Source organism: Ctenopharyngodon idella, chromosome 14, assembly GCF_019924925.1.
Source record: "Ctenopharyngodon idella isolate HZGC_01 chromosome 14, HZGC01, whole genome shotgun sequence".
Classification (NCBI taxonomy): domain Eukaryota; kingdom Metazoa; phylum Chordata; class Actinopteri; order Cypriniformes; family Xenocyprididae; genus Ctenopharyngodon; species Ctenopharyngodon idella.
In genome coordinates, this window is record NC_067233.1 from 23,999,465 (window position 1) to 24,020,665 (window position 21,201).

At 36.0% G+C, this 21,201-nt stretch overlaps 1 protein-coding gene across 19 annotated transcripts in view; it reads right to left on the reverse strand.

Moving 5' to 3' along the window:
• The window catches only part of LOC127525752 (protocadherin alpha-C2-like), a 139,141-nt gene that overhangs the window by 63,757 nt on the left and 54,183 nt on the right, over positions 1–21,201 (reverse strand). For 13 of the 19 annotated variants that reach the window (XM_051918587.1, XM_051918582.1, XM_051918590.1 and 10 more), the window contains exon 2: positions 11,730–11,741. The exons of 1 other annotated variant lie outside the window; for it this stretch is intronic. In XM_051918587.1, the coding sequence (XP_051774547.1) occupies positions 11,730–11,741 (12 nt within the window). Of the gene's footprint in view, positions 1–441; positions 2,968–11,729; positions 11,742–21,201 lie in introns of those variants that run through there. 5 more of the 19 variants (XM_051918593.1, XM_051918573.1, XM_051918584.1 and 2 more) reach the window with 3 other exon arrangements.

The following is a 21,201-nucleotide window of genomic DNA, read 5'->3' on the forward strand; positions in this document are numbered from 1 at the left end:
TAATAAATTAAATAAATATAGTAGCATAAGTAAAATTGAATTTAAAATTAGCCGTGTTTCAGTTGTTAATTTGTACAGCATCGCTATCATTTCACAATTTAAGCAATTTTATGAGCACTATATATAAATTAGTAAAAAGAGGAACAGAAGTTTAGCTATTTCAAACAAGCCGCGAACAGAGTCTAGTTCAGAACCACGGACAGCTCCTCTAAAGCGCAGAATTCTGTTTTTAATATATAATAATCTATTAAACGATTCCTATAAGTGTATATTACAGCAAAACACCATTGATCACTATGACACTTAATATTAGAGGTATCAAAATTTTGTAGTGTTAATTTAGTCAATAAGAACGCAAGTCGACAAGAGGAAACACTAAAATCCCAGAAATTTTACAAAACGAAAACAAAGAATAGCAAAGAAAATCCTGTAATCTCTTACCTTTTCTTTATTAGGGAGTGTTTGTGTTCTGGTAAAAGTGTCTCCTCCATTAATACTGATCAGTTCTGCATCTGCAGGAGGAAATTGCGCGGGGAAAACCACTACGTCACTCTTCAGCGTGTCCGAGCTAAAACACACGTCATACTGCTGAGTAGCTTTGGAGTAAGACCAGCTCCCGTCAGGGTGTGTGGTGATCATCGGGGCGCTGTACCTGCCCAAACTGCCGTCTGTCCTGTGGCATTTTACAGCTATCAAACTGATGAGGCTCAGTAAAAAGATGACGGACACACACACAATGGCGATCAGCAAATACAGATTTAAATCCGAGAAACTCTCCTCCTTTATCGGCGCGTGTCTGAATGGAGTCTTGACGTCACCTGCGCTTTCAACAACCACAACATCAATAGACACAGTCGCTGACAGTGAGGGCTCTCCGTTATCACAAACCAAAATGACCAACGGGTGAGTTTTCAGGTCATTGTCACTCATTCTCCTCTTAGTCCTGATCTCCCCGCTGCTGCTTCCGATTCGGAACAGATTGTTTCCTTTGGGTTCAGAGATGTGGTAAGACAGCAGCGCATTGTAACCAGAATCTGCATCTACAGCCCTGATCTTGGCCACAAAGTAGCCCGCCTCAGCAGAATACGGAATGTTCTCCGTGTTAACGGAACCGAGCTCGGAATAGGGCGCGAGAATCCCGGGACTGTTGTCATTCTCATCCAGGATAAAAACATTTACAGTCACGTTACTGCTGAGAGGAGGAACACCAGAGTCTGTGGCCTGAACTTTAAACTGAAATGTTTTCATCTCCTCAAAGTTAAACGACTGCATGCTCTCGATCTCTCCTGTCAGTGAGTTGACTCTGATGAGCGCTGAAACAGGTGTTCCATTGACAGAGCTTTGCAGTAAAGAGTATGTTAAATGCGCATTGTCCATGATATCAGCATCAGAGGCAGTTATAGTGGATATAATGGAGCCCACTTTGCTGTTCTCACGCAGATACGCATACACTACAGAACTTGGGAAGCGAGGTGCATTGTCATTCACATCAGAGACCTGCACTTGTATTACTTTAGCTCTGGACATTGGCGGTGACCCTTCGTCTTCAGCAATCACTGTGATGTTGTACTCCGTTACGTTTTCCCGATCTAGCACGCCATCTAAAACTAACGAATAGTAGTTCTGAAAGGACGACTGTAATTTAAACGGACTGGAGCCTAAAAGGCGAACGCGCACTGCTCCGTTTTTACCCGAGTCTGAATCTGATACGGTCATTAGGGCAATTACCGTTCCCTTCCCTGCGTTTTCCTCTACCGGGCTAAGAAGTGATGTTACAGTCACATCTGGGGGGTTATCGTTAATGTCAAGAACCTCTATTAAAAGCTTAGTGTGGCCTGACATAGTCACTGGACCTTTATCAGTAGCTTGAACTCTGATCTCAAAAGCAGCGTTCTCCTCATAATCAATATCACCTTTAATTTTAACATCTCCATTTTGCGCGTCAATATCAAACTTCTCTAGAATATTTTGAGGTGTTCGACTAATAAAGGAGTAAACTATCTCCGCATTCAACCCTTCATCCAAATCTTGAGCTTGTAGTCTGGTTACGGTGGTGCCAATTGGCGCGTGCTCGGCTATGGAGACTTTATATAATGACTTACTGAAAACTGGAGCGTTATCATTGGTATCTAACACATTAACTTCGATCATCACGGTTCCTGTTCTGGCAGGAGATCCGCCATCAACCGCAGTCACTGTGAACTCGAGCCGCGGAGTCTTCTCTCTGTCTAAAGCCTTCTGAAGCAATAGTTCAGCGGAGATCGTTTTATCACTATGAGTTTGTACATCTAAGGTGAAGTAATCATTAGCGGTAAGCTTGTAGTTTTTTACTGAATTCACTCCAATGTCTGCGTCATGCGCGCTCTCCAGTGGAAAGCGCACACCGGGCGCGGTGCTTTCACTAACATTAATCACTACGGAGCTCATAGGGAACACTGGAGAGTTGTCATTAATATCGAGAATGTTTATTCTTACCCGGTAGAGTTGCAGTGGACTGTTCACCACGGCTTCCAGATTAACTGAGCATGAGATTGCGCCTGCGCAAAGCTCCTCGCGATCAATCCTTTCGCTCACCTGCAAAGCGCCCGTCTCTGTATTCACACTGAAATATTGCTTTTTAGAGCCTGCCACGATACGGAAACCCCTTGATTGCAGATCTTTTACTGAAAGGTTAATGTCTTTAGCTATATTACCGACTGTGGTTCCCTGTTTCACCTCCTCCGACACACTGTATGAGATCTGTCCGGTTACAGTCTCCAAGAGATGGCAGGTCAAAGCAAATGAAAAGCACACTATGAAATGCCCCTGCGTAGATATAAACATATTTGCTTATTTATTCTCCACAACAATCCTGGAAATTTCCATCAAAAATATCAAAGATCGTTTAATTCCAATTGAGTAAAGGATCCGTCTCGGTCCACGAGAGACAAAAGAAATCAGCCAAACCTCCCTTTTCTATCATCAGCGACAGTAAATCCAAGTTCTGCATCCATCAAAAATCCTCCAAGCTATTGGTCCACAAGCGCATACGATATTCCACAAACTACTACGATGGTTTTTGACAACTGAACCACGACGTTCTATAGTGGAGATGTTTAATACAACAGGAGATATATGAAAGAGAGGGAGAGAGAAACAGGGAGAGCCAAGAGAGAGGGAGGGTGGGCAGGTGATGACGAGGAGAAGGAGGAGGAGGAGGAGAGACACTCCTTTCTTTAACACAGCCGGTAGAGCAATAGTGACATATAGTGGCCTCCAGATTAACTGCAGTGCACTGAGATATAATGTGTAAAAGCTAGAGAAGTGTAAAACACTTGAGTAATTGCACTGATGTACGAAGTATTCATTTGATGAATTTGTACTTTACTGGAGTACTACTGAAACGAAATACTTGTTCTTTATTTATTATATTTTACCAAGATAAAATTACTTTGATTTCTTTTTAATTTGATGTAGACCTTCAACCTCTTCTCTTCCCCCCCCCAAAAAAGTATTTTATTGTTCTAACAAATTGCACCCCGCAAATTGTTCATATCTTTTAACTACAACAGTCAATAAATAAAGCAATTCCTTATAAAGGTATTTTAATCACAAGAAACTCTAAAGCAAAACATTTATAACATTGCTGAACATGGTCAGTCAATAAACAAGAACATTTAGAAAACTAAAAACAGCTACTGTTAAATCTGAAGTTTAATGTCAGGTCAGGTTTCAGGATTTTTACATCTGATTTAACTTATGCTGTGGTGTCTGATGGAGTCTGTTGGTTGGATGTTCTGTAGGCAAATATATATTTAGAGATTATATTTAACTGCAGCAACGTCTCCAAAATGCTTGAAGAAACACTTAAAGAAGGTTTAGGACCTTTTTTACATCTGATTTAACATATGATGTGTCCATATGCTATTATTAACTTTGAAAAAAGTCATTTGTGAAAAGTTGTCATTTGAGAAAACTGCTTTTCTAAATTTGTATGCATGGTAGAGAAATCAGGACTGATGACACTGTCTAATTAAACAGCACCTGCTTTTGCAGTAAATAAGGTTGGTTATTTATTTATTTATTTTTATTTTTTTTATGTATGTATTTATTTATTATTTGTTTTGTAACTAGTAAGAATATTTAATTATTACAACAAAAGCTAGCTCCTACTGTCACATAAGTTCTAGTTGTTTCCAAGACTTGCTTTTGATGAAACCTTTGTGCGACCTATCTTTGAATCCATTAAATCCCAACAATAATTATATTTTAGCTTTAGAAACACTACTGTGACTAAAGAGCTTACAGATACTGGTGTGGATTAACATTACAGAAACATAAAAAATGATTATGGTAATCACCAGTTCTGTTAGTTTAGGGCAGCTGTGGCACAAACATTACACTGGGTGGTGGTCTAATAAATTTGTTAAGCACTGTATATATATATATATATATATATATATATATATATATTCTACAAAGAATCAAACCATTGCATGTGTGCTGGAGCCTCATGACATCATGAAATATTTTTAAAAGCTGATTTTTCGAAGTTATAAATAAATCAATGACTATGACTATATTTTACAAGAAAATACTATTCAGTCTTTCTGATTTAAAATTTCACGTTTAATTCAATGTGTTACTTTCCATGTCTTTGTAATTATTTGTGAAATTTACTAGCAATTTCTAAATGAAAATTGTTTCAAAGGAAATCCTACACCAAATCCACCCTCTCACCACCTTAATCTCAAACATTAATTTTCTCTTATGTGCTTCTTCTCTCTTACCTCCATTATGCACACACTCAAACACATAGAATCTTTTATTACTAGTGGAATAATCTCTGTAGTTCACACACAAATAATCTTCTCTAATTCCTTTGTTACTTTACATGACTGAACCAGTTTATAAACAAGTGTGCGTGTGAAAGAGACAGATAATATAAAAGTGGGGCATACTATCTATGATGATCTCACTGATGCAGCATCACTGCTAAATATTTCACTGCATGTTTCCTGAAGATGTGTGTGAGCGAGGAACAGGGAGAGATGGATAGAGATAAATAGAGATGGAGTTTACGTTCAAATTCTGTGTAATCCTGGGATTAGTTTCTGCTGGCAGCCTACTATGTCCTATTTCTATTTCCTCAAAATGATTTCAAATATTAATAATCATAATCTCTTGCATTGGTGACACAAATATGAAGGCACATCACACTAGGCTGCAGTGAAATAGCAAATCTTTTTATAGGACACAGTAACTTTTCCTAAACGATGCAGGATTCTCAGAACTAAAATCACTTTCCTGAAAATAATAAAAAAATAAACCATCCTCCATAAAAATAGAATAAGAATCTACAGTGAAAGCTGCAAATTGAAAAAAAAAAAAAAAAAAAAGTGTTTACACATAAGGTAATAAACAAATATATAACTCAAAATGAATAATTTGTATATGAAATACTTGAAATACAAAATTTGTGTTGATTTATGATTTGTTATGATTTATGTTTGTATTTAAATGTTAGTGGAATTGACGTGTATTATAAAATAAAGGTAAAACAAAATAAGGCTTCAGCCTACACCTTTTTCATTTCATATGCAAAATTCTGTATAAATATTGTGGAACTGTGAATGAGGACCAAAATAAAAAAAAATCATGATGATGATGACGATTAAACTAAACAGGAAAGCTTAGAGTACTTAATTCTTATAGTAAATATTTCTGTTACTGAAACACAGTTATAGGAGTACTGGGTTAATAGGTCCAATAACTGCTGTTTAATTTGCACTAGAATGAGTTCAATAAGAGAGCATTAAAACTGTGACACCTGCACGTGTGGAAACATCAGTGAAATGAAGCACTGTTACTGAAAGTATAATACAGAATTTGGTTTTACTATGGCACATGCATAAGCTAGAGGCTGCATTTGACCTTTGTGAGTGTGTGTGTGTGTGTGTGTGTGTGTGTGTGTGTGTGTGTGTGTGTGTGTGTGTGTGTGTGTGTGTGTGCATGACGAAAAGAACATGCCTGAGGATGTGTGGAAGCATTGTGAACACCAGAGGGGGTGGTTGGATAGCATGTGTGATATCATCAAGGGTGGGGCTGTGACTAGATGTGTATGTGAGTGTGTGTGTGTGTGTGTGTGGGAGGGTCGTTTATGTCTATGCATAGTAAAGTGTAATCTGATTAAAAAAAAAAAAAGAGAGAGAGAACTTGGTGTGTAAACCATCATATTTATCTGACAAACAGCATTCTTTTAAAGAAAAAAAAAGGCAGGTGTGGTTATGTAGGCACATACATTATATGTATGTATGTGCCTGCGAAAGAGAGAGAAAGAGAGAGGAAAAGGGGGAGGGGTGACGTTGTCAGGCAACAGAAGAACCCACTCTGTAGAGTACGCCTGTTGCCACGGAAACCGCATTACAGCAGGAGGGGTCTTTTTCTGAGACCCCTTTCTGCTTCAAGTGAGAGTGAGGCAGACTTTACTAGGGACAATTGATCAAATAAGCTATGAATCATCACTATCTTATAAATATTAACATTAAAAGGGAGCCATTAATATGACAGAATGGATGAGGAAATTATAATGAGTCTCCCTGCCTTTCTCGCACACACACACACACACACACACACACACACACACACACACACACACACACACACAAACACGTTCAGGTCAGCTCATGCAGTGGTGCTGTGTTGCTACAGCAGCAGATAGACACAGTCCTGCTGACTTCTGTCACCTCCCCCACAAACACACTTCTGCTGTGAGCCAAAAGAACACTGCAAACACACCCTACAGCGCATTAAACATTCACTGATTACAGTACTGCAACACCTCACCAAACATTACATCAAACCAATACCTTATTTACTCTGAAATTCCAGTAGATGCATAAACTACATTGAAGGATTAGTTCACTTCAGAATTAAAATTTTGAATTATTTACTCACCCCCATATCATCCAAGATGCTTATGTCTTTCTTTCTTCAGACAAAAAGAAATTAAGGTTTTTGAGGAAAACATTCCAGGATTTTTCTCCATATAGTGGACGTTACCATTGAGGGTCCAAATGTCAGTTTCAATGCAGCTTCAAAGGGCTCTGCATGATCCCAGACGAGGAATAAGGGTCTTATCTAGAGAAATGATAGGTCATTTTCTAAAAAAATAAAGCTGCTTCAATGTTATGCTCTCCTCCTGATTAAGAGAGTGATTTTAAGAGGATTCTAATCTTTCCTAAAAATCTAGAACTGACACACCAAATACGACTAAGGTCTTAGAAAGAGACAAATGCAACTGCTTTCTCTTAATATCATAGACAAATCCGGAGGAAAAACTCCAGTCCTGGTCTCTATTTCCCGAAACCATAGTTCCAATGGACATTCACAAACAGCATTGCAACTACAGGAACTACAGTTGTGTGGTTAGAAGCATAGTTTCTTGTTTGCATGACATGTGGACTTAATCCTTAAATCCTAAAACTGACATTCAGTACAATCTATATCTTTTATTTAGAATATGTAGAAAAAAATCATTTACATCTTTTAGTTTGTCAAGAGATTTAAAGCACCGTTCTTGAAGAGTGTGCATGTGATTGAATCGGGAAATAAAGCAAAATGACTGACAAAAATGAGAATTAGTCCTCAGATGCTATGTCTGTAATTCATAGCAAAAAAATCTGGCATTAATTTGATCTCAAACAGATTAATTAAAAGAAGCTATTACTCCACCACTTGCATGACATCATTAACCAAAGTGTTTGAACGACAAATTTGTGACAATACGATTTCGGGAAACAGTCGTGACTAGCTTGATTTCTTCAATGATGCATCGTACTATGTTACTTAATCAGCAAGTTACATCATTGTATGGGAAACACACCTTGGCTGTCTTCTGTAAAAGTAATAAGCAGACTAGCTGGATGAAATTGTGACTAACACTTAAAGAAACAGCTACAAGCTGTGTATGTATTTTCTAAAATCCATCTCTCCCACAGGCCACACACATTATCTGCCATTTCATTGTCTTTTCTCTGTCTACCCTTCTGTTTCTTTCACATATTCTGATTTAAAGAAATTTCTAAGTAAATTATGTGGTTTTTGATCCATTTTTAATCAAAAGAAAATTAATTTTGCCATGTGCTAATACAACCTAAGCAGATGACATGTTGGGTTTGCCATGTTTTATGGGGACATTCCATAGACGTAATGATACTTGTATACTGTACAAACTGTATATTCTATCCCCCTACTCTACCCCTAATCTTACCCATCACAGAAAACTTTCTGCATTTTTACATTTTCAAAATAACTCATTCTTTATGATTTATCTTATTAAGCTTGTTTCTTCACGCGGACCAAAAAATGTCCCCAAAAGATCAAAATTTACTGGTATTACTATACTTGTGGAGACACTTGGTCCCTGTAACATAGGGAATACCAGGACCACACACACACACACACACATAACTAAGTCTAGCAAAAGATGAATCTGAGAAAATTTTAATCCAACTAGAGTTTAATCATTTATTTCTAAATCTGTGCTGAGAATGCTTTAGACAGTTGTCCTGACAGAAATGGGACAGGGCAGAGAGTGTCTGCCAGTCAAAGAGACAATAACCAGGCCGGGCACATAAAGTACTGCACATGCACACAACCTAAACTGCACTTTAACAAACACAGATACATTTTATGAATGGCCAGAAATTAGATTTCATCCATGAACAATATTAATCACCATAGAAATGTGTGGCACGCTATAGCCAGCACATGCGTTTGAAAATCAGCTCAAAGTCTGAATGGCTCAGACTCTAATTTGAATGACAGCTGCACCAGAATGCAATAATCTCTATAATAATTCACTTTCCCCTCAAAATCCCAAAGCATTCTGGGGGGAAAAAAAAGGGTAGACAGTCAAATAAGATACTTTCCCTTTAGAAAAACATTTTATGTCAAATCTTACTGTAGAACAACAAAAGTGCTCCTCAACACCTCAGGGATAATCCTGATAATAATAATACATAATAGTTTTAAATAATTTTTAAACTACTAAACTAAAACTTAAACTATTTCAAACTGAAAACCATCAAGCTTAAAAAAGTCAAAACTACTTTAAACTCAAACCACTAAATCAAACAACTAAATCAAACCACTATTTTGTTGTTACATCACCACACACTCAATGTCAGAGTAAAAAGTTATTTAAATTATACATTTACACACATAGCCTACGAAAAAAGAATAAACGGCAATAGCGTGCTTCAATGTTTGTGAGTTTGGGAACAAAAAAACATAAAAAAAGCTAAGAAGAGAGAAAATGTGTTTTTGTTTGTGAAAAATGTCATTACGTGCTTGAAAGAATAAAATCCATTTCAATCCCATAAATAGGCTTTTTAAGTAATAAGGCTAAAGCAGCTGGTGATGAAAGAGATTCACTGGCAGCAAGAGTTCCGATTGGCTCCTGACACACACTGCAACAGCTCTTTCATCACCTGATTGGCTAAGCACACCTCTGATTGATGCTCCTGGCTATTTGATTGGCCGAGGTGTTGCCGTGCACAGCTCTACTGGAGAGTGCAGTGATTGAAGCAGATTTATGTCCATCAGACTCTCAGGAGAATAATCATCCAATGAGGTCACAGTATTGATTTACATTTTGCCTGGTTTTGTTCACAGATATAGGACCACACCCTCAGAGAAACCAGCAATGAGGAGAGGGTGTTTCACAAGGACAGATGACGCATAAATCACACACAGGCACGCTGCTGTAAATAGGTCATCGCCTACCAAATCAATTCTGACACATATTGAAAAAGAAAGATTAATCGCTTATTGACAAACACTGTTAACTGGTGGCAATGTTTTGTATACAAAAGCTAGTGCATGCACACATTAAAAAAAAAAAAAAAATCACATACACACACAATAAAACATTACACTTATCTGCCACCAGGTGGAGATTTTCATTTACGAGTCAGTTGTGAAACAAAGAAAGCAAGCATCTTTCTCACACACATTGCTCCCTCTCACACTCCATGTCAGAGGAAATGAAAATGCAGCTGGTATAATGTTAAGAGAGGAGAGAATCCACTCAGCAGAGGCAGGAAGATCTGATAACACATACACACACACACACACGAACCTCACATCACAGATGTAGACTGTAATATCTATTATACTGGACATGTTGTATACGGTATTGCAGTGTTATACCTGTCTATATTCTGTTGTCTATTGTGTGTTGTACTATTATACTATTCATTTTCTAATAAAATTTGTTTCAGATTTAGGAATGGTTTCACACAATCCATTTGTAATCACACACACACACACACACACACACACACACACACACATATACATACATACATACATACATACAATTTATGTATATGTATATTTACTATCTAGATTAGATCATACAACAGACCTCTGTTGATTTTATTTTTTATTTTATTAATCTAACTATAATCTATCATCTAACTTTATAAAACCTAAAAGAAAACTTTGTGCAACAAAGTTGCAACAGCAAGTCACTAGATTACTACCACATTTGTTGTATGTTATAGTTTGGCGACATTATACATATATATACATATGTGTATATATACATATACACAATTTTGTCAACAAACATATAGGAATGTATAGTTTTGTGTATATACAGTATGTATATGTGACCCTGGACCACAAAACCAGTCATAAGTCGCACGAGTATATTTGTAGCAATAGCCAACAATACATTGTATGGGTCAAAATTATCGATTTTTCTTTTATGCCAAATATCATTAGAATATTAAGTAAAGATCATGTTCCATGAAGATATTTTGTAAATTTCCTACCGTAAATATATGGATATGCATTGCTAAGGTCTTCATTTAGACAACTTTAAAGGCGATTTTCTCAATATTTTGATTTTTTTTTTTTTTGCACCCTCAGATTCCAGATTTTCAAATATTGTCCTATCCTAACAAACCATACATCAATTGAAAGATTATTTATTAAGCTTTCAGATGATGTATAAATCTCAATTAAAAAAAAAAAAAAAATGACCCTTATGACTGGTTTTGTGGTCCAGGGTCACACACACACACACACACACAATATATAGAGAGAGAGAGTTGCCAAACTATGGCAAATAGTCAAATAAGTAAACCAACAGATATAGTAATCTAGGGACCTGCTGCTGCAACAAACCTATTTGACCCCATTTTCTCTATAACCCATTAACCTGCAAAACTCACACAGAGAATATAATCCACCAGCTCTGTACATCTCTGACACAAAAAAATAATAATTTATGTATATCCTCGGTGGTGTGTGTTTTGTGCATGACTGTGGATGGACTGTGTGTAAATGCTGATGCGTAAATTTTTATGCAAAGGTTAATGTGTGTGAGAGAATGGATATAGAGCAGTGCGGCAGGAGTGTGTGCTGGGATACTGCAGAATGACATCAGCAAGAACACTCGAGGCATTTCAAGTGGACAAAAACAGAACCCAGTGTTCCAAAAGTTCAGTTCTCTCTCTCACACACACACACACACACACACACACACACACACACACACACACACACACACACACACACAAGCTTAACATCATCTTTCACTCTCCTCATCAAAACTTAATCATTTCACTTGGTCTCATGCATTATCAAGGGCTTCAGATTCTAATTCTTCTAAGGTGTTTTGGATGAAAATTTTAAAACCACTTTAAATCTACTTTAAAAGAAAATCATGGTCTTACCTTGAGTGTGCTCTGGGAATGCAGCAAATGCAGGGAGAGCATGATAAAAAAAAAAGAGAAGAAGAGAAAAAAGAGGAGATTAGTACTTCACTTCTGTTAAAACAATATATTGCAGTGTACAAATTTTCAAAATCAAAACAGATGTGAGATCCGGTCAGAGGCCCAGCTGTGCTGAGACACACAGATGGACGTTTGGAGCTTCCTTGAGGAAGACCTAAAAAAGACAATTGTTTAAGGAAATTAAACTATACATATTTTTACTAAATATGGATTAGAACTACCGGCTTAAACTCTGAAATGTAAGACAGCTACTAGTTCGGTATGAAAATATTCAGTTTTAATCTTTCAGGAGGCCAAAGTCAAACAACAGGTCCACCATCCACTTACCATGGTTTTAGATCAAATATCAATCTTCTACATGTTTTATGTTAATTTACACAACAGAGTAAATTTGTGGGTCTCTAAATATGCCTTCGGTATTTATCTCAGAAGTAGCAGATAAATACTTTGAGACGAACATATACATTTCAGTTGGAAAGCTTAAGAAAGTCAAAGCAAATGTATTTGTATATTTACTTACAACAGTCGTGAAATGTTTGCAACCTTAAACCCATTGGTGCAACTTTCCAAAATTTAGCCCAAAACAGAATATGCATTAACAATAATCCTTACCAGTGACTTCCAAAAAAAAAATGCATGTGCCTCTCAGTGTCAAACTATGAATATAAAGATAACAGAACATCCAAGGCCAGTGAGACACATGTACACGATTAGCAGTGTGACGAAAGGAAACCCTGAAAATAGTGAAAAAAAGTAAAAGGAGAAGAGAAATTGAGGAGGAGGATAAAAGAACAGTGGTGTGAAAGAATGGGGTTAGTGAGGGAGTGAATTAATGAAAGATAAAGGGAAATTAAACAGGGATTAAAAGGTGGAGTGAGCGTGAGAAGGAAAAAATAGATAAAAGAAGTGTGTGAGAACCAAATTAGGCAGTGGGAACAGAGTGAGTGAATGAATTGTACAGTTTTTAGTGGCTCCCGAAGGACTCTGTAAGTGTGTGTATACTGTATGTACGTGCGTACAATGTGAATGGCAGGTTTTTTGCACACTGGGTAAAGTTCTCTCCCCATTCAGACCACTGTAAAGCTGATGACTTCCCTCTGTAATCCCATTAGAAAGCTCGTAGTTGGATTATCGTCTCTCTGGTTATGCTGACAGGCCTAATCCAAAAGCACACATCAACACCACAGGGACTATGGCAAGTGTGTTGGACCAGATTAACCTCAAAACACCTGAGCTACAATGCATGATTCAAACACAGCCAACAAGACTCTCTTCAAAGTGATTATGAAAATATCGACACTCACCACATGTGACAGAGTGATTGTGAAGGGCGCAAGGTCACAGCTAACTTGCGCTTCCCTAATGACAGATTGAGCACTCTAAACACGATTTGTCAGTGTTCATTATTAAACTGACAGAATGAATCAAATGCTTTTCTGTCTTCCTGATGATGCTTAAAATAACGTTGCTACAGTGAAGGGTGAATTCAGGTTGGTTGGGACACTTTTTCCCAGTCATCTCAATGGCAAAAAGTGTCCCGATCAACCTGATTTCACCCCTATAATGCAGTTCAATAATCTATAATCATTGTGAGACATTTTAGACCAGAAGTTTTCAACCTTTACAGATCTAACAGGTAATCAGTGAATGTTACATTTATAATAATTAAAAATGTCCTGAAAATGCAATCAATTTTTATGAATCATTTTCCCCCAAGGGTCTTCAGACCTGGTCAGTGAGCTTTAAATAAAATGAATGCACAGAGCATATAAAACCTCTTTTATAGCTTTGCACTCAAGACTGATCATGTAGAAAAGAACATTTCATCACATCCTGCTGAACCCACAGGCAGGACGATGACTTAACCTCACTGTCAACCTCAGTTACAAGTCCACATTACAGCCAACGCTCTGATTACCTTCAGTAAAGGTCACTGACCATCAAACTCACTGGCAATGACAATGCAAGTACCATCACACACAGAGATACACATAATAAACCATTACAGGTCTATCATCGGTATTTATATTATAATTATTTGGGAATAGAAAGAGAGAGAGAAGTATGAGGCATCATTTAGGACAAAATAATCTGTAATCTGTTCAATAGGGCATGTAAACACTTGATTAGTCTGAAAACTGAAACTGAAAAGTTTTGCACATGTGCAATGACGTAGAAATGATGCATGTATGACGCATGGAATGAGCTTTTGTTGTTGTTGTTATAGTGTCATAAATGACTGTTGTGTGATTCAAAAATTCTCCTTCCACTCATAGTCTGTGAAGCAGTGCAGGACGATGCTGTTCCACAAGTCCTTGCTTCAGACTCTTATGCATCTTAACAGTGGAAAACTCTGTAGGTTGGTATATTCATGCAGTGACCACATGTCAAAAGATCAAATCCGATTTGAAGCTTAAGACATTTAAACACACACATCGATCCGATCACTTTATTAGGCGTTCATGTAAACACTGTGCTCAGATTCATCAATATGAATGATTTGAAAAGGTGTCTATGTAAACAGCAGAAATGAGAATGAAATTAGACTTTTAACTGATTCACAGTAAAAAACAAAGTAAAGCAGAAAGATATAAATTGCAAAAAGGAATGAAGTAAAGTGGAAAAGAATGAAGATAATTGACAAATGCAAATCTGACACTGATTTAGAACCTAAGATAATCTGAATGTCTTTCATGGCTGACACACACACTCTCTCTCTCTCACACACACACACACACACACACACACACACACACACACACACACACACACAGCTCTCTTTCAGAGGAAGCAGCTGCAGAAGGATGTGGCTAGAATCACTATCAGGTCTAATGAACACACACACACACACACACACACACCCACACGTGTCTAGAGAGCAGCAGACACACAGAAAAACCATGCTAATTCCCTGCACCTGCATGCCAACCACCATCATTCTCAAAACTAGAAACAACCAGCAAATATGGTGCTACAATGATGAAAAGTATAATGTATAACAATAATAACAAGCTGTGTATGTTACCCATTTAGTGTTCATTTATAAAATATTTTGTCTAATTCTGCTGATAGCTTCAGCGACCATAAGCTGTGTTTAACCCATTTTACCATGTTTAAATTCATACAGCAGAATTCCAAAGAATTCACACTAGAATAAGTGTAGAAATCACAAAAACAGACAGTAAATTCTGTCAGATAGTCTGCATATGAGACAGCCTTTTAAAATTCAATATTAAAATCAAACTCTATTAAACAAAACTGAAATGTATTACAGTAAATGCAGAAGTACAGTCAGCCAGTAAACATACTAAAAAATGATTATTTAAAATCAACCTAAGTTGGGTTGAAAATGGACAAACCCAGTGGTTGGGTTAAATGTTTTCCCAAGGTGCTAGGTACTTTTATTTAACCCAACTATTGTTTAAAAATGACTGTATTCCTAGCTTAAATTGAACCCAGAGTATGTTGGAAATTAACATTTAATAATATGCTTCAATAAATGAACATTTATTAATAAGTTTAATGAATAATAATTAAACAATAAACATTTATTAAATTGCTTATTAATAAATATTCACCTTTTGATTATTATTGTTGCCTCTAGTATATGTGTCTGATTTCCAAACTATTTTGGGTTCATTTAAAGTCATATAGTAATTTTTCAACAATAGTTGGGTTAAATAAAACTGCTAAGCATGTTGAGCAAACATTTAACCCAACCGCTGTTTTTCGCCAGTTTTTCCTCAATCGATTTGACTAATTTCTCTAAAGTAATGTAACTGCTCTCAAAACAGTTAACACAGTGATCTAAACACACTCTTACCTTAGCCAAACAGTTCAACTTTACTGCAAAGTAAAGCACTGCATTTGTTTCTAGTCAAAACAAGTGTATTCTCTCATAATTTTAGAACACTTTCAGCTGTTGATGTACAAATACACTAACAAAAATACACATTTATTGTAATGTTTTTTCCAACAGGTTTTGTTATATGGGTCACTGAGCAAATAAAGCTTCAAAAAAAGATATTTTTTAAAAAATCTTTTCAAAACTGATGTAGTGCATATTTTTGAGTCATGAACAATTTGTAAACAAGTTTCAGTTGTTACATAACATTTCAAAGTGTTTAAAATCTTTTAAATGATGTTTTGGGGTCCTCTGGATGTTGCATTACAGTATCAGGCTTACCGTTATTATCTTGTCAGTTGATAATAAAATATTTGCATTTGTGCCACCCTGACATTTGAGAATATACAAATTGCTGGGCAAAAGTTTTTCAATTATCTCAACAGCTTTAAAACTACAGATATTTATAAAATTTGTTTATATGTATATTCAAACATAACATTATGCCAAAACAAAAGTATTTTACCTTGAATTTCTTACAAATAAAAAATGTCTGTCCACTTTCACTATGTCCATGTCTTCTTACAATTTCTCCTCTTGCTTATTCCACTACACCAATGCCCTCCACTATACTCAGCTCTTCTCCTATCCTCCTTTTTTACTTCCTCCTCTCTCCTCATATATGATCTCCTACTATATGTTCTGCTCTTCCTTTCCTTCTTATGACACCCCTTCCTCTATACCCACACCACCACCTTTACGCTTACACCTCTTTATTTTCTACTTCTCTTGCGTATTTTCTTGCTCTATGTATACACTCCCTTTTATATTTTCCATATTACATAATGCAATTGTGATAAATGCGTAAACATTTGGGAAACTGCATTTCCTGTGTTGTGTGCATTATTAATCAAACAGATATCAGTTTGGGGCTAACTGAAAACATACCATGTGCATTTGATAAATTGACAAATTCCAGAGTTTTGTTTGTTGTGTTTGGACAAATGGTACATTAATCTTTGTGATTTGTCTAAAGCAAATAAAAAATAGCTAGGAATGTTTTTTTTCCAGATATATTAAAGTTTAGGTTGGATGTATGAACTATTATGAAACATCTGAAAATTTTGTGCGTAGTGTTGAGGAAAACTAAAACAACCCAATTGTTGGGTTTGTCCATTTTCAACCCAACTTGGGTTATTTTTAACACAGCATTTTTTAGCATGTACTAAAAAGACATCTAGCTGCATCAAAAATACATTATAATCAGACTTATGGATATGTATTCAGCCCCTTATTTATAATATCTATTAAATGAAAAACAAACAGAACAATTACTAAATAAAGAAATGCTACTAAATAAATAAAGAGATGCACCATGCAGCTTGTAAGGTTATCCAAACAAAACCTCTTTTCTAAAAAAGGAGGGAGAGAGAGAAAGAGAGAGAGAATTCAGCCATATTTAAGCTGCAGTCAGTGAACAGACTAAATTATTCACATCGTGCTGGCCTACATCTTCCAGGCAAATGTCTGTGTGTGTGTGTGTATGTGTTCATGTGCGAGGGATGCAAGGATGCTGTTCGGACTCAAACACGCTCTCAAATTCACAGCGACATTAAGAGCTTCCATGGACTGTGATGTGACGATCCCCAAAAGAACAACTCTCTCTGGAAAAGTCACTCTGCTAGAGAATAAAAACTGTTATAACAGAAACACTGGCTGGAAAACTACAGAGCAGATTGTCAGATGTATTGTAAACCCATTTTGGTAAAAACATGAATCACCAAGGCTATGTATAAAACATTGCATAGATTTCACCCTGTAATTATGCCTTCAGACAAGATTTGGCATATTCCGAATAAACGCAAAAGTTTTAGATTTATAAAATGGTTACACTTTAAAGTTTCATTTGTTGACATTACTTAACTACATTCGTAAACATGAACTAACAATGAACAGTACTTCTATAGCATTTATTAATCTTAGTTAATCTCACCATTTACTAATACATTTTTATCTGTAACTAACATTAAAAAAGGTCAACAAATGCTGTAAAAATATATTGCTATTGTTAGATCATGTTAGTAAATGCATTAACTAATGTTAACAAATAAGACCTTATTGTAAAGCGTTACTAATAAGACCACACATACACCAGAGCCTGTGCAACTTGATGTTATGAATAACAAATAGCAGAAGATTGTGCATGCATGTGTCCTCCCTAAAATAACCAAACACGTAGTTCATTAATAAATGAAACAATGCTGGTTTAATCATTCTGTTCAATGCATCGCTTAGCCACAGGAATCCCAAAAATCCACAGATAAAAGCTATACATGTTTTTACACATTTCTTATATTTATATATATATATATATATATATATATATATATATATATATATATATATATATATATATATTATATATCCCAATTCAGCATGCATTTTTCATTTGTACACAATGTGAGATGAACACAATGATCTATGTGTGCATGTCACATGGATGAGACACTGCCCTGTTGTCTCTGCTGCTAAAATCACACACACACACATGGGCCTGTATTTGACATGCAAGAGTGAGTCACTGTCCAAATGTCCTTGCCACTCATAAAGCACACTAACATACATACACACATTAGTATACCCAGATGACCACACAAACAGCACTGTGAAGATCAGCACTGGTTGCCATTTTTCTTCAGCTGCATGCAGCATCTAAGTATAACACTGGACAAGCACCAAATGAGAGTAAAATGGCTTTGGCAAGGAAGTTATTGCTGGTCAGTTGGCTTTTTATTTTATTGGGATAATAATAAACACTCTCACTTTCTCTCCACCTTCATTCTGTTCCTTTGTTTTGTTGCATGTACATACATGTTCACAAGCAGATAAATCACGTGAAACATGCAGTGAATCAGTGCTGTTTCTTGGGGTATTTGCTCCAATGCCTCTCCTTCAGGGCAGAATTCAAGGATTAAAAAAATGTAACAGCGGGATCCTGTTTGAATGGAAATTAATGTGGGAGATGGTTCAACATACTAAATAAACTGCTTTTGTGCAGAAACAGCTTGTCGCATAATAAACTGACTGCCTGTTTGCTAATCTTCAACATGTTTGGCATGGCATTTTCAGTGAGCTATATTTGGTGTTTATTATAGAAAAATAGATAAATGATACAGACTCTGAGGTTGACATATCCTCCTTTAATAAAAGAAACTCTTATTGTTATATAAATACTTTCAAAATGGTTGCTGTCTCTGCAGCACACATACATATATGAACCTGCTCTTAGTCTTAATGCACACACACACACACACACACACACACACACACACACAGTACAGATGAGTCACTGTTCTTCCTCCTCCTCCATGCTTTTACGTCAAGCCTTTCTCTCGCTATCATCCTGAAAAGATCAAAATGCATCACTGAGCTTTAAAAAGATAACATTAAAATGTATTTTTAATTACTTTCCATCATTTTCTGGTTGCCAAAGAAAACAAAACTAATACTGCTGAACATTTGCAAAAATGCATCTCAAACGATAATGAAACTCCACACTCTTAGAAGAAAAGGTTCTATATAGAATCTTAAAGTGTTCTGTCAGGCGCTTCATATATAGAACCTTTCAGGTTTCAGTAATTCAGTTTTAATTAATTTTGTTTTACGGTAATTTTAATTTAATTAATTTTTATGAATTAATCAGCTTATAAACATACTTTATCACTAGAAAAAATGTAAATAACCCATTAAACATGAAAGTATCATGCAGTCATTTAAGACATTTCTTCTTATATAGAACCTTTTTAGCATTAAGAGTTCTTTAAAATGGAGTCAAGGACCCTAGAACCCCGCAGAACCTTTTTTCCCCCCAAGAATGTGCACTTTGTCTTGTGCCTAACAACACCCCATAAAAACTAGTTCTTCCTTGATTTGAATATTTTGGGACCCATTTTGCTCTGTATTTTCACATAACCCCATGTTTCATTGTTGCTCTTACATTGAAATAATGCAGAACAGACCTCTAAAACTGTTTTCAGAAGAAGCTAGAAATCTAGCAAAATGCTGACTTGCAAAAACATTAATTTCTCACATGACTAAATATCACCCAGAATGCCAAGCAGTGCAGAGACCACAGGGGAGATATGACCTAACAGCCAAGGACTCCAGAGACCGTCTATAAATACGCCTAGAAATATGGATACCATGAGATCCACGCTGTTCCCTGCAGCATGGTTTCACCCCAATTTGGTTTTAAGTTACACATTATAATACACACACTGCAAAAAAAGGATTTCTGATTTTCTTAGTATTTTTTGTCTTGTTTTCCATAACAAATATAAATATTATATATATATATATATATATATATATATATATATATATATATATATATATATATATATATATATAGCATTTATTTACTCAGTTTATTCATTTATCAAAGTGAATTTATGCTTTAAATTGTTTTTTATAAAAATATGTCAATTGGGGTAGCAAGTATAATCTTGTTTTCCCTTTGAATTAAGTTTAATTTTACCCCACTGATGGATTTTCTTTTGTGTGTGTGTGTGTGTGTGTGTGTGTGTGTGTGTGTGTGTGTGTTTTAAACATATTCATTTTAACCAGATTTAATATCTTAATTTTGCTTCTCAAGTAAATGTATCTTGATTTAAGAATGTTTCAATATTTTTACTGGAAAACAAAACAAAAATTCTGAGGAAGAAAATAATTTTTTTGCAGAGCACAAATAAAATCCGACATTAAATGTCTGGAATATAAGACACAGACCTTCTAAATATAGAGCTCATATCCTTGACTCCACCCACATCCCGCACACAGCTTTGCTTTCAACCTAAGAGATTCCTCGTGGGCTTTATAGCGCTCCAGCAATCACAAACTGTAGCGTTGAAACTGTGTCAGAATCATCTATGTTACAATCATCAGGCTATATTTGGAACAGCATGCCATATTCTTTCTGCAGTACATAGTATGTAAGCCTATATTGTTAATAGGATGTAATTTTGATTATGCTCTCTCTATATATGCATTCAGTATCAACATTTTTCCTAAAGTGTATAACATGAGAGCACAGTGCATGCAAAAAATGTATCCCACAATACAATGCACTTAACGAATGAACCAGAAGTGATATCAGTGATACCAGAAGATAAGATCATGTGACAATGTAACACACTACTGTTTGTAACAAAAAGCATCTGACAAACACTTGCAGAAAAAAAAACCCCCAAAAAACAATAGTGTACTCAAGAATATACTGTAGTAAATGAACAAAGCCAGACATTATAGACATTATCATTACAGACCAAAGCATCCCATAATAATACTCACAGTAACATCATTTAAAATGAACACTTCTAAAGCCGACATGACAGTTTCAATGACCATTAGGAGAGAGAGTTTAGAAGATTAGCACAGACTTAAAGTCAAAGATTATATAAAAGAGAGAGAGAGAGAGAGAGAGAGAGAGTGAGAGAGATACACTTGAGGCCAGCTGCAGACTGAGATATAGAGGACAGAGCTACTTATAACCGCATGAACCAAAAGCAG